The 12,710-nt window shown below is 35.9% G+C and overlaps 1 protein-coding gene across 5 annotated transcripts in view; it reads right to left on the bottom strand.

The window, feature by feature from the left end:
* Positions 1–12,710, bottom strand: part of RAD18 (RAD18 E3 ubiquitin protein ligase) — a 113,438-nt gene that overhangs the window by 75,663 nt on the left and 25,065 nt on the right. For all 5 annotated transcript variants that reach the window (XM_069562094.1, XM_069562091.1, XM_069562092.1 and 2 more), the window contains exons 6-7: positions 11,162–11,261; positions 5,326–5,510 (exon numbers count right to left, since the gene is read on the bottom strand). In XM_069562094.1, the coding sequence (XP_069418195.1) occupies positions 5,326–5,510; positions 11,162–11,261 (285 nt within the window). The remainder of the gene's footprint in view (positions 1–5,325; positions 5,511–11,161; positions 11,262–12,710) is intronic.

Raw genomic sequence — 12,710 nt, 5'->3', positions numbered from 1 at the left:
GAAGAAATATTTGAAGACCTAATGGCCAGAATCTACTAAATATAATGATGATATCAAACCATAAATGCAACAAGCTCAAAGCATATCAAGCAAAATAAATAACAACAACAACAAAAAATAACACAACAAAAACACAACAATATAGACAGAGAAAATCTTGCAGCCAGTCAGAAAAAGGGATTTACTATACAAAAAAAGGCCAAGTATTACATCATGTTTCTCATCAAAAACTATTCAACCCAGAAGAAAATGGAATGAAAAATTTGAAATGCTGGGAGTGGGTAAGAACCCACTGACCCAGAATTCTAGGTCAATGGAAATATGTTTTAGAAGTTAAAGAGAAATAAAAACTGAGACAAACAAAAACTGAGAGAATATATTATTAGCAGACCAGTACCACATTGAGTGTTAAAGGACGTTCTTCAAGCAGAAGAACTATAAAACCAGAAATTCATCTCTATAAGAAGAAACAAAGTGCTAGAAATGGTAAAAATGAAGATAAATAGGAAATATATTTTTCTTATTTTTAACTCCAATACTTTGGCCACTTGATGAGAAGAACTGACTCACTGGAAAAGACCCTGATGCTGGGAAAGATTGAAGGCAAGAGGAGAAGGGGACAACAGAGGATGAGATGATTGGATGGCATCACCAACTCGATGGACAAGCTCCAGGAGTTGGTGATGGACAGGGAAGCCTGGCGTGCTACATGTAGCAAGCGGTCACAAAGTCGGACACAACTGAATGACTGAACTGAACTGAACTGACTCTTAACTGCTATAAAAGATAATGGTCTGTTTAGAGGAAAGTGTCTTTGTTCAGATTTCTTACTAGGAGTAAGGAGGAAACTACACAATGAAGACACTGACAAGGTGATCAAAACTGCCATCACAAAAGAAGGGCACAAAGATGTCAAATCCCTCTAGATGAGATGTTCTGGGAAGGACAAAACATCACTTATATAGTATTCTGGCCACAAATGCCAACCTGAATGTAATTATAACGAAACACAGGGCAAAGCCAAAATGAGAAACATTCTATTTGGGAAAAAACCCAACAATAACAAAGACTGTATTCTTTTAAAATGCCAATGTCATAAAAGACCAAGCAAGGCTTAGGAATTGTTCCAGAATGAAAGAGATTGAAAGGATATTACAACTAAATTTAATATTGTGATTCAAACTGGATCATGTACTGGAGTGGGGAAACAAAATCTATAAAGGCCATTTTTGGGTCAACTGCTGAAACTAGAATAGAGATGAAAGTTGATACTTGTACTGCAGCAATAAAAGAGAACATCTCTTTTTCTAGGAAATACACAATGAAGCATTTAGCAGACAAGATTATACGCCCTATTCCCAGTTTAAGAGAAAAATATGTGTAAATAAAGAAGCACACACACAAACACATATACATTAATACATACAGCAAATGGGACAAAATGCTAATAGGTGAATCTGCGTGCAGGGTATCTATGTATCCTTTATGATAATGTTTCAAAATTTCCCATACATTCAAAACTATTTCAAAATAAAGTTTTTTTAATGCTAAATTAAGACTTTCAGACAAATAAAAGCTGAAGGAACTTGTCTCAACAAAACGTGTGCAATACAAGATTAAATGAAGATTTTCAGGCCAAAAGAAAATGACATAAGATAGAAACCTGGTTCTAAGCAAAGAAATGAAGAATAACACAAACAGTGAAAGTATAGGCATATAAAGACTTTCCTTCTCAATTTTTAAAATCTCTTTAAAGGAAAATTGACAGTTCAAAGCAAAAATGGTAAAGTATGATGAGATTTATAACAAAGAAGAAAACTCTATGACAATAAAACCGGAATGGATCAAGGTTAAAATGATGGAACAGGAGGATCTGGGGTCTATTCTTCCCCTACATCAAGAATACAACTACAAGTGGAAAAATTTGCACAGAGCACCTGCTGAACACTAGTAGAGGACCTCAGACACCTAAAACCAAAGACGGAAGGAGTGAGGTCCTTATGTCACACACATAGTATGTTATTTGAATGTGGACTATGATAAGTTGAAGATGCAAATGGTAAACTCTAGAATAATCACTAAAAGAACAGAGATATAGCTAATAAACCAATAGTGAAGATAAAATATAGAATTAAAAAATAATCTAGAAGAAAGCAAGAAAATAAAGCAAAAAAACACAAATGGACAAGACAAATAGAAAAGAGCAAGTTGGTAGACTTAAACCCCACCAAACAGATTAAATGAAATGAAAAAGTTCTAAACTCTACAATTTAATGGCATATCTTGCCAAATTAAATTTAAAAAGCAGATTCAAACCATATCCTGCTTACCAAAAACCATAGTTTAAACACAATATGTTTAAAGAAAAAAGTGAAATAAGGTTATTACTCATGGAATATTACCAGAGACTAAAACGACTATTTAATTATAATAGATTAATTCATCAAAGACACACCAATACTAACTGCACAGGCACCTCAAAAATGTAAAGAAAACAGAATATACTGAAAGGAAAAATTAAAAACCTATAAATATCCTTCGAGATTTCAATAATGTTCTCAGTAAGTGACAGACTCACTAAACATAGCATCAGTAATGATGTAGAAGACTTGAGTATGATACCTTAGCAACTTTACATAATTAACATTAGAGATCATTGAAAAATAAAGCAAAATTTTCCAGGGTCTAAGGAACACTTACCAAGGAAGACCTAATGCTGCGTTATAAAACAAGTCTCAATAAATGTAAAGGGCCCAAAATCATACAGAACTGCTTCAATGGAATCAAATTACAAAGAATAAAAAAAAAGATATCTGAGAAATACTCAGATATTTGGAAATGGAAAACACTTCCAAATAATCCATGGGTCAAAGCAGAGATCACAACAAAAATCAGAAAATATTTTAACTGAATGAAAAGGAAAACGCAAGAGAAATAAAAGCATATGGCTACATACAAATCTATAAGCCCATGTTCATAGTAGCTTTACCCAGAAGAGCCAAAAACTGGAGTCAAGTCCAGTTGCCTATTAGTAGTCATTTATTCATCATTTCAAAATCTAGAACATTTCCTTTACCCTCTAAAGTTCTTCTGCCCAGTAAGTTCCCTCCTCCTTACCCTTAAGCCCTGGGACATACTGATCTCTTCTATGCCCCCAAAGTTTTGTCTTTTCTAAAATGCCAGATAAATGTTTTCAAAATATACAGCATGTAGTCTTTTGTATGTCAATGCTTTTGAAATTTATCCACATTGTTGCATTTATCAGTAGTTGATTCATTTTTATTGCTAAGCAGTGTTCCATTGTATGGTTCCATCACAATTTGCATACAACCATTCACCTATTAATAGACAATCTCAATAAACAACAAGACCTACTATAAATCACTCATTAAATAATTAAGACATTGCAGTAGTGGCACAAGGATAAATAAATGACCCAATGGAACAAAACAATGTTCAGACCCACACATAACACAGCTGATTTTCAACAAGAGGTACTAACAATTCAATGTGCAAAGGATGCTTTTTCAATTAATGCTGCTACATCAATTAGCTGATCATATGGAAACAAAAAAAGAATCTCACCTCTCACCATGCAACATATGCTTAAACCAATTTCAGATAAATTGTAGGCTGAAAGGTAGATGCAAAAAGAATAATGCTTTCAAGGGAAAAAAATGATCATGTGGTAGGCAAAGACATAGAAAGTAGTATCCAATAGAAAAATGCAACAAATTGGATACAAAATTTAAAATTTCTACCTCTCAAATGAAGCCATTAAGAGAGTGAAAGATGAAAGGAGATAAGCAAATATACACACCCAGGAAGATTTGTATCCAGAAAAACTCATGTAATAACAGAAATAAATTAAGAAGCAATAGATCCACAACATAGAAAAACTGGGCATAAAACTTAAATGGATATTTCACCCAGAAGAATATCTAGATGGCCAATTATTATATAAAAATATGGTGAACACTATAAGCCATCAGGGAAGCAAAAATTAAAACCATAAGGAGATACTGCCATGGACGCACTAGAATGGCCAAAAAGGAAAACTCACAACACTGATGATGATAATGATGTGGAAAAACGAATTCTCATACCTTCCTGATGAGAGCATACATTGGCACCTGGGTTTCTATCTGTACCCAGGAAAGCTAAACGTCTGCAAAAACAACAATTTCACACGTAGGCATACGTAATGCCTAACTCTGTGTGCCTATGACTATCAAGAGACCTGTGAAAGATTACTCATAACAGCATTATTCTTCAAGAGCCAAAGAGTGGAAAAACCCAAGTGTCCGTCAACCATGGATATTTGTGTAATATGTCATATTCATATAATGGAATACGCTATAGCAACAAAAATTTTTAAAAAATCACAACTGTACACAAAAACATGGACAAATCTTATAAACATAATGTCATAGAAAATTAAGCCAGACTCAAAAGAATGTATAAGCTACTTATTATTCCATATTTAAGATAAAATATAGGCAAAATGAATAAATGGTTTTAGAAGTCAGGAAGATGGTCATCTGTGAGGATAAAGGTAGCAACTATTGGGAGGGGTAGGCTGGCCTTCTAGGATTCTGGCAGGGCTCTGAGGAGTTGTTACAAAGGCACCTTCCCTAAACTTTGTGATAACTTGTGTAATTTTCTGTTTGTATATTACACCTTAACTTTTTTAAATCAGGCAATTCTATCCATATGTTAATAACTGAAAGAACTCCAAAATTTGTGTGAGGTGAAGTGGAAAGAACAAACTATTAAGTAGTGTATCTGTAAAACAAAATTTTGATGAAATAATAATAACCACATTTATTTCTGGGTATAACAATCTTAATAATCTAATTGTAACATCTATCCTATGCTAACTACCTGCTAAGGTACAATGCTAGGACTTTATATGCATTTCATCATTTAGTCTGCACAAAAACACTATGACCTAGGTAGTATTACAACCCTTACTTAATGGGAGAGAAAACCAAGGTCAGATATAAGTAACTTGCCCACAGTCACCCAGTCATAAAGCTGCAAAACTAGGACTATCTTACAGCCATGCTCTCTCAAGAAACCCTCATACACATAAGAAGCTGGTAGCGGTGGTCGCCTCTGAAAAGAGAAGGTGGACAGAGAGACGAGCTGAGAGAAAGGTTGGCTTATCACAGGACACTCTAGATATATTCCAAAGGAGTGTATTTGAACGTCTTGGCTATTATCAAAAATGTGTTAAAATTTTCTCTGTGGTTTATAACCTCTGAGTCATACAAAACTGCTTTATCCAGAGGGTAAATAAAATTCATTATTTTATTACTTTACCTGATTTAGGATGCAAAGCATCACACTGGGCATTGTACATGTGTACAAATTCTTGGTGTCTTTTAATGAGCTGCTGTTTATTTCCTTGAACAGATAATCCAAGCTGTTTTAGCTTTTTCTTTAAATCTCGATCTGAGAGCAAGTTATATACAATTTTAGGCAGCGGCTTCCTTTTGTGAACAGAACTGAAAAGGAGGAAAAAAGGGATAACTGAGGGTCACTGTGAATTATTAAATGCTTTTTACGTAAAACAGTCATTTACCACCTGCTCAATAGCAAGGTGACTGGGAGAATTGTAGAAACATTAGAATAAAAATGGAAAAAAGAAGCATCAAATTTGTGAATCAAATTGACAGTATTTGCCTGACAGTGATGCATCTGAGGTGGTGGTGGGACACTCAGACAGAAGGGTCTAGGTGGCAGCCAATACTTGGAGAGTCAGGTCTCAGAGAGAGATCAGGCCTCAAGATGCAGACCTGGGACTCATGCAGAAGACTATGGACTAAATGCTATGAGAGCGTAGCATCACACTTATATGAAATCATTCAACTCTTCACCTCTTTAAAACATGTTTTTCCTAAAATCTGCCCATGGTTTCTAGGGAAAATCTTCCATAAAAAGCTAGCTATCTCAGGTAATTAAGAGTACAAATGCTATCAAGGGTCAAGCTATAGATTTTAGAATATTATCATACACAGCTTTCTTAGAAAAAAATCTGATGCTTAGGCAAAACTGCCCTCTTAGGCCCAAGGCAATCAATCATTTTACAAAAGCACTAGATGAAATAAAAGACCTGTTGGGAGAGTTAGGTTTACCAAACTTATGCCCATGAAAGAAAAGCATTCAGAGTTGATGAGTGCATAGTATTCTTGTGGGATCATCCTCAAAAGAAGACAACTTTAATGGCAAGAAACACAGCAGTGGTTTTTTTTCAACTTCAATTAGTTATATTAACAAATGCATAGGCATTATAAAAAGTGTATTAGCAAATGTAATACAGGGAGCCCAGCCTGATGCTCTGTGACAACCCAGAGCAGGGATGGGGGCATGGGAAGGAGGCTCAAAAGGGAGGGGATAAATGTATAATTATGGCTGATTCGAGTTATATGGCAGAAACCAATGCAACACTGTAAAGCAATTTTTTCCTTCAATTAAAAAATAAAAAAAGAAAAGAATAAGTGTATAAGCAAAATCACCACCTGGGGACTTCCCTGGCAGTCCAGTGGCTAAGACTCTGCTCTCCCAATGCTGGGGGCCCAGGTTTGATTCCTGGTCAGGGAACTAGATCCTGCATGCTGCAACTAAGATCCAGCACAGCCAAATGAAAAATCAGTAAATATACATTTTTTTAAATTGCCACTTGGCTCTTCATTGTATCTTCATGATGAACACAATGATAAGCACTGAGCTATAATTATAAATATAACAAAGCCCAATCAAATGACTTTCTTCTACGCCCTCCAAAAAACCAATTAATAAACATTACTTCTTTCAATGGAATATGCAGAAATCAAGCTACCTAAGAATATTAATGACTTGAGAAAATGTTATAAACAGGAACTCCTTGACGAATTTTAATCGATCTGATTATAACCTAGCTGAGTACATCACTTGGCTCAATGCTACAGCAATTAGGTGCTTAATAAATATGTATTCAATGTAGACTCTACAACTGCAATCATTTTTAAATGAAATATCAAAATTTCAGGCAATAGTTAAAAGAAACTGGACAATAATATGCTTATCCAAAAAAAAAAAAAAAAAAACAAGATTTTACAAAGGACTTGCATATACCTAGTGGGCACAAGGCCATGCTGCTCAAACTTTAAAGCATCTCAGAACCATCTGGAGAGTTTATTAAAAATGCAATTTTCAATCATTTTGCCACAGCAACTACCAATTCTGACTCAGCTCAGCTCTTAAATGGAGATCTAAAATCTCTATTAACAAGGTTCCACATGGAAATCTAATACAAATGGTCCATGACCATACGAGAGAAAACAGCTGAATACAGACTGAAGACAATCAAACATTTCTCCATTAACCAATACCACCATTTCCTGGCAAGATTAGTTCTTTTATGCACCATCAATAAAGACTAAAAGTCAGAAATAACTGTTTAATTGCAGAAAACCCTTAAAACCCTCAAGAGATTACATTTTTCTGAAGAGTGTTCTTATAATGACAGCCTGCCTACTGGACTCACTGATTATAGTAACAGTATAAGTCGCACAGACGTGTCCAACTCTTTGGGACCCCACAGACTATAGCCCACCAGGCTCCTCTGGCAGGCAAAAATACTGGAGCTGGGTGCCATGCCCTTCTCCAGGAGATGTTCCCAATCCAGAGATCAAACCTAGGTCTCCTGCACTGCAGGCATATTCTTTACCGTATTATAGCTGAATAAAAAAAATCACACGAGGTAGCAAGTCCTAAAAAACATTTTGAAGGAATTTATACAAGAATACTGTAAAGGACAATTCATTAAGTCTGTACCTAAAACATGTATTTTATTAAGGATACATGATTAAGCTTATGACTGTGAAATTCTAATGGAAAACTATTTGTTCACTGGCATTTACATTGAAAAGCACTAGCAGAAATCAACAATTTCTGTCAAGAATTTTAAAATATGATGTACACACTGCTATATTTAAAATGGATAACCAACAAGGACCTACTGTGTAGCACAGGGAACTCTGCTCAGTTGTTATGTAACAACCTAAATGGGAAAAGAATTTGAGAAAGAACAGATACATGTATATGTATAACTGAATCACTTTGCTATACACCAGAAACTATCACAACACTGTTAATCAACTATCTTCCAATATAAACTAAAAAGTTTAAAAAAATTTAATATGAAGTCTGATAAATGTTTCCTAAAACATGAAAATGACACTGATCTTTCTTCTATGATTTGGTGAAACAGTAATTCATTTAAGGGTTCTCAAAATCTGAGGACAGCAAAAGGAAAAGTATTCTTTGATCACCTCTGATATGAATCTACCAAGGATGGGTTAAGGGCTATCATCCACATTAAGAAATGACCTGTTGGGATAACTGTGGAGAAACTTTTTTTAGTATCGTATACTCTTTTACATGACCAGAGTCCAAGATCAGGATGTCACTAAGGAGAAAGGTGGTTCAGTGTCTCCCTAAGTGTATCTTCACAAATGCAAACTTTGCAAAATGAGTTATGAGAACAAAAAGGTTTTAGGGTTAAATAAATTTAGGAATTACTGGATTAAACAAAATCCAACAATTATGTTTGATATAGGAATTCTCAAAGACTTCAACACACTAACTTGTACAGTGAACCTTCCTGTAAGAGAGAGAGACAGAAAACGGTGCTCCTAAGTTGTGCTAGAGTAACTGGCAGGATTACAGTAATTCCACAGAGCTCTTCAGAACCACAGCTGGAACCTGAACTTTATTATACATGGCTGAGTATACCTTTAGATAAACTAATGAGCTAAGTGTGTGAGAATATGATGGATGCATCTAGAAAAAGAGCAGTCCAAGCAAAATTATCAGTGCTGATTCCTTACTCTTCAAAGAGAAAATGCCCAGCTTCTATATTCCCAACTCATTCTTTAGGGAAAAAAAATTTCTAAAGAAATTAAAAATTAAAAGATTAATCAAATGAATTAGAATGAAAGAGTCTTCATTAGACCATTAGATTCTCACTGCTTATGGGAAATAATCCTTGTAATGATCCAGTTTCTTTATCCCAAATCTCAACCAGGCTGCCTAAAAATCTATTCTCATCAACAAACTTACCCACTAGGGGTAAGTACTGTGCTTATAAGACCTCACAGACATCTGTCGCAAGGAGCTGAGGACCACAGTGGCTATCAGACAGGGATGCAGGGAGAAATGGGGGATGGGGACAGCACAATTCTCCATCTCCACTTTAATGGACAGGGCCAATTTTATCTGTTCTATATGTTATGGTTCACCATTTTCACTTGAAAAAAAGGTTCTAGGAAAAATGTTAACTATCATGCTTAAAAACACTACAGTAAGAACTGTCAATTGGTGCCCCTCACTGTAAATCAATAAAGCACTGCTGTGCTTTATATGTCAGCTTTTGTAAATTGTAACAGCAAGAGTTTGTCCCTCGGAACCTGCATTCACTGTCGATTTACTCATAAAATCCAAGCGACACTATTTTACCTTTAATCACACACACACACACACAAAACCCAACAAAACAGTCCTACCTTATCAGCATGGTTTCTGGAAAATACTCTTCCAAGTTCTTCCAAACAAACCAGACATGAGAACCAATCATTCTGCTCATTCCCACATCCCATTAATTTCTCCCATTTCCTCCCTCTCCTCCCCAGATCTCTGAATTATCACCTAGTCCCTCCTCTTTCCATCCTGTTTCAGAAGAAAGGCTCTTTCTGCATGTCAAATACACTTCATTACTGGACTTTTGCTCTCTTGCTCCTTGTATCATCTGCCCTCTCCCTGGAGATAGTATAAAGAAGGACGTTAAAGGCTTATATAACTTCCATTCTAAAAAATAAAATCTTCCCTGATCTTGCTCCTTATTCCTTCCCCAAACTGCCATCTCATCTCACGTCTTCCCTTCAGCATCAGACTCATCTAATTTGTGGCTTCAGCTGCCTTATTATCTTCATTATCACAGATTCTATAACACCTTGCAAGGTAACTTTGATTAAAATTTGATTAACTTACACGTGTAACAATAATGATCAAGTTTAATAACCTATCGTGATTTTGATATATAGGGGAGGCAAAGTAGCGTGAGCTTAGGTAAAAATACTGGGTTGACAACTTAAATTATCTCACCCGGGTAGTTGGCAGGGGACATACACATAGAGATGCACACACACACACACACACACACACACACACACAAACTGTATATCACACATTCCCTTTTGAATCTGCTCCACAGACAAACTATACAACTGCAAACTTACACATAAGCAATCACCAGGGAAAATCATTGCCTTCAAAATGCAAGCCTACTGATTACATCCTTCCAGGAAAAAATGGGTATTAAGGGAAGAGTATCTGATTTTCATTCACCAATGCTTAACAGAGCCTGGTACATGGTTATGTGCTTAATAATTATTTGTTGAAAGAATAAATGATTCTGTATTTTCTAAAAAAAAATCCTTCTATACTATTTAATGTCATGTGAGAAGACAATGGCACCCCACTCCAGTACTCTTGCCTGAAAAATCCACGGACGGAGGAGCCTGGTAGGCTGCAGTCCATGGGGTCGCTAAGAGTCGGACATGGCTGAGCGACTTCACTTTCACTTTTCACTTTCATGCATTGGAGAAGGAAATGGCAACCCACTTCAGTGTTCTTGCCTGGAGAATCCCAGGGACACGGGAGCCTGGTGGGCTGCCATCTATGGGGTCACATAGAGTCAGACACAACTGAAGCGACTTAGCAGCAGCAGCCGCAGTACACAGTATATCATGTGCATACAGTAATTATTCAGAATTTTTGAAAAGCTAGATTTTACTAATTTAAACTTCTAAGATTCTTAAGAACCAAAAAAAGATTTGATGTGTTCTATATTCAGAGTCTAGCCTTGCTTTCTCGGGCCAAGGGCTTTATGGTAGTTCTAAAATTCTAAAAGAAGAAAATAAGCCTAAAAAGAACTGAATTCTAAATCAAATTTCTTATTAAGTCAAATTTATTAGCATATAGTAAAGTTAACTATATTTGGCAAGGTGGGAGTTGTGGAAAGAACAAGGAGAGAGAATGGACAGTCAGCTAATATTTTTAAAAGCACAAGCTAAAGTGACTAATGTGGCTCAACAATCATGCTCCACTTTCTTACCTTCTGAGGCTTTCTTTCTTCTCTTCACGTGATAAACAGCTGTCCAAGTGCTTATTAATATGATTTTCTGGAATTTTAACCCCACAAACAGGACAATCCACTGTATTTTTCAAAAAGAGAAAAAGATTTTATTATTTGTAGAAAGAGTGAAAACAATACAACCAGGTATCTTTCAACAACTAACATTAAAAAATGAAACCCAACCTTAACATGCATTTAGAAAAGCAGAAGAGAAAAACAAGACACCTCAGGGCAGCAGGGGGGAACAGACTGCTTAAGTGGAACAGCCCTTACAAGGGCTACATTGTGGAAAATCACGTAATTAGAATCCTAGCCTAGAAGAAGAGATTTCAAAGAAGTCTGGAATTACTTTTATTAGAAAGTGCTTTAGTTAAATCTTTTCTACCAAGGCATGACCAAGCTATAAAACTAATCTTGAGTTTATACTAAGTCTTAGGAACCATTCATGTACAGCACTGAAGCAGTCATAACAACCTGAGTAAGATAAAAATATTTGCCAGAGGAGCAGAGTTGGGGAAGGGTATATAGAGCTGATAGAAACATGAACTGGTTGGACCAACTACTGTTCAAATTATTAATGACTACAAATGTGTTCATTTAGCCCTCATTTGTAATGAAAGGCATACCTCATTTTATTGTACTTCACTTTATTGCACTTTGCAGATACTGCATTTTTAAAATTTTTAACAAACTGAAAATTTGTGGCAACCCTGCATTGCCAGATGGTGGTCAACATTTTTTTTTTAAATTGAAGAACAGTTGATTTACAGTGTTGTCAGTTTCTGGTATACAGCACAGTGATTCAGTTGTGTGTGTGTGTGTGTGTGTATATATATATATATGTATATATATATATATACATACACACATATGCCTTTTAATGTTACTTTCCATTATGGTTTGTTACAGGATATTGAATATAGTTCTCTGTGCTACATAGTAGGACTTCATTGTTTATCTTTTTTATATTGAATAGTTTGTATCTGCTGCTACTGCTACGTCGCTTCAGTCATGTCTGACTCTGTGTGACCCCACAGATGGTAGCCCACCAGGCTCCCCCATCCCTGGGATTCTCCAGGCAAGAACACTGGAGTGAGTTGCCATTTCCTTCTCCAATGCATGAAAGTGAAAAGTGAAAGGGAAGTCGCTCAGTCGTGTCTGACCCTTAGCAACCCCATGGACTGCAACCTACCAGGCTCCTCTGTCCATTGGATTTTCCAGGCAAGAGTACTGGAGTGGAGTGCCATTGCCTTCTCCGAGTTTGTATCTACTAATCCCAAACTCCTAATTTATCCCTACCGTACTCCCTTCACCTTTTGGTAACCATGTTTGTTTGCTACATCTGTGAGTCTCAGAAATAAGTTCACTTGTGTGTATTTTAGATTTCACACATAAATGATATTATAGGGCATTTGTCTCTTTCTGATGTACTTTACTTAGTATGATAATCTCTAGGTCCAACTATGTCAGTGTAAATGACATTTCATTCTTTTTTATGGCTGTGTAATATTCCATTGCATACATGTAT

Source organism: Ovis canadensis, chromosome 19 (assembly GCF_042477335.2).
Source record: "Ovis canadensis isolate MfBH-ARS-UI-01 breed Bighorn chromosome 19, ARS-UI_OviCan_v2, whole genome shotgun sequence".
In the NCBI taxonomy this organism is placed as follows: domain Eukaryota; kingdom Metazoa; phylum Chordata; class Mammalia; order Artiodactyla; family Bovidae; genus Ovis; species Ovis canadensis.
Note: the sequence above shows the minus strand (reverse complement) of the source record. Positions and strands in the feature narration are given on the sequence as shown.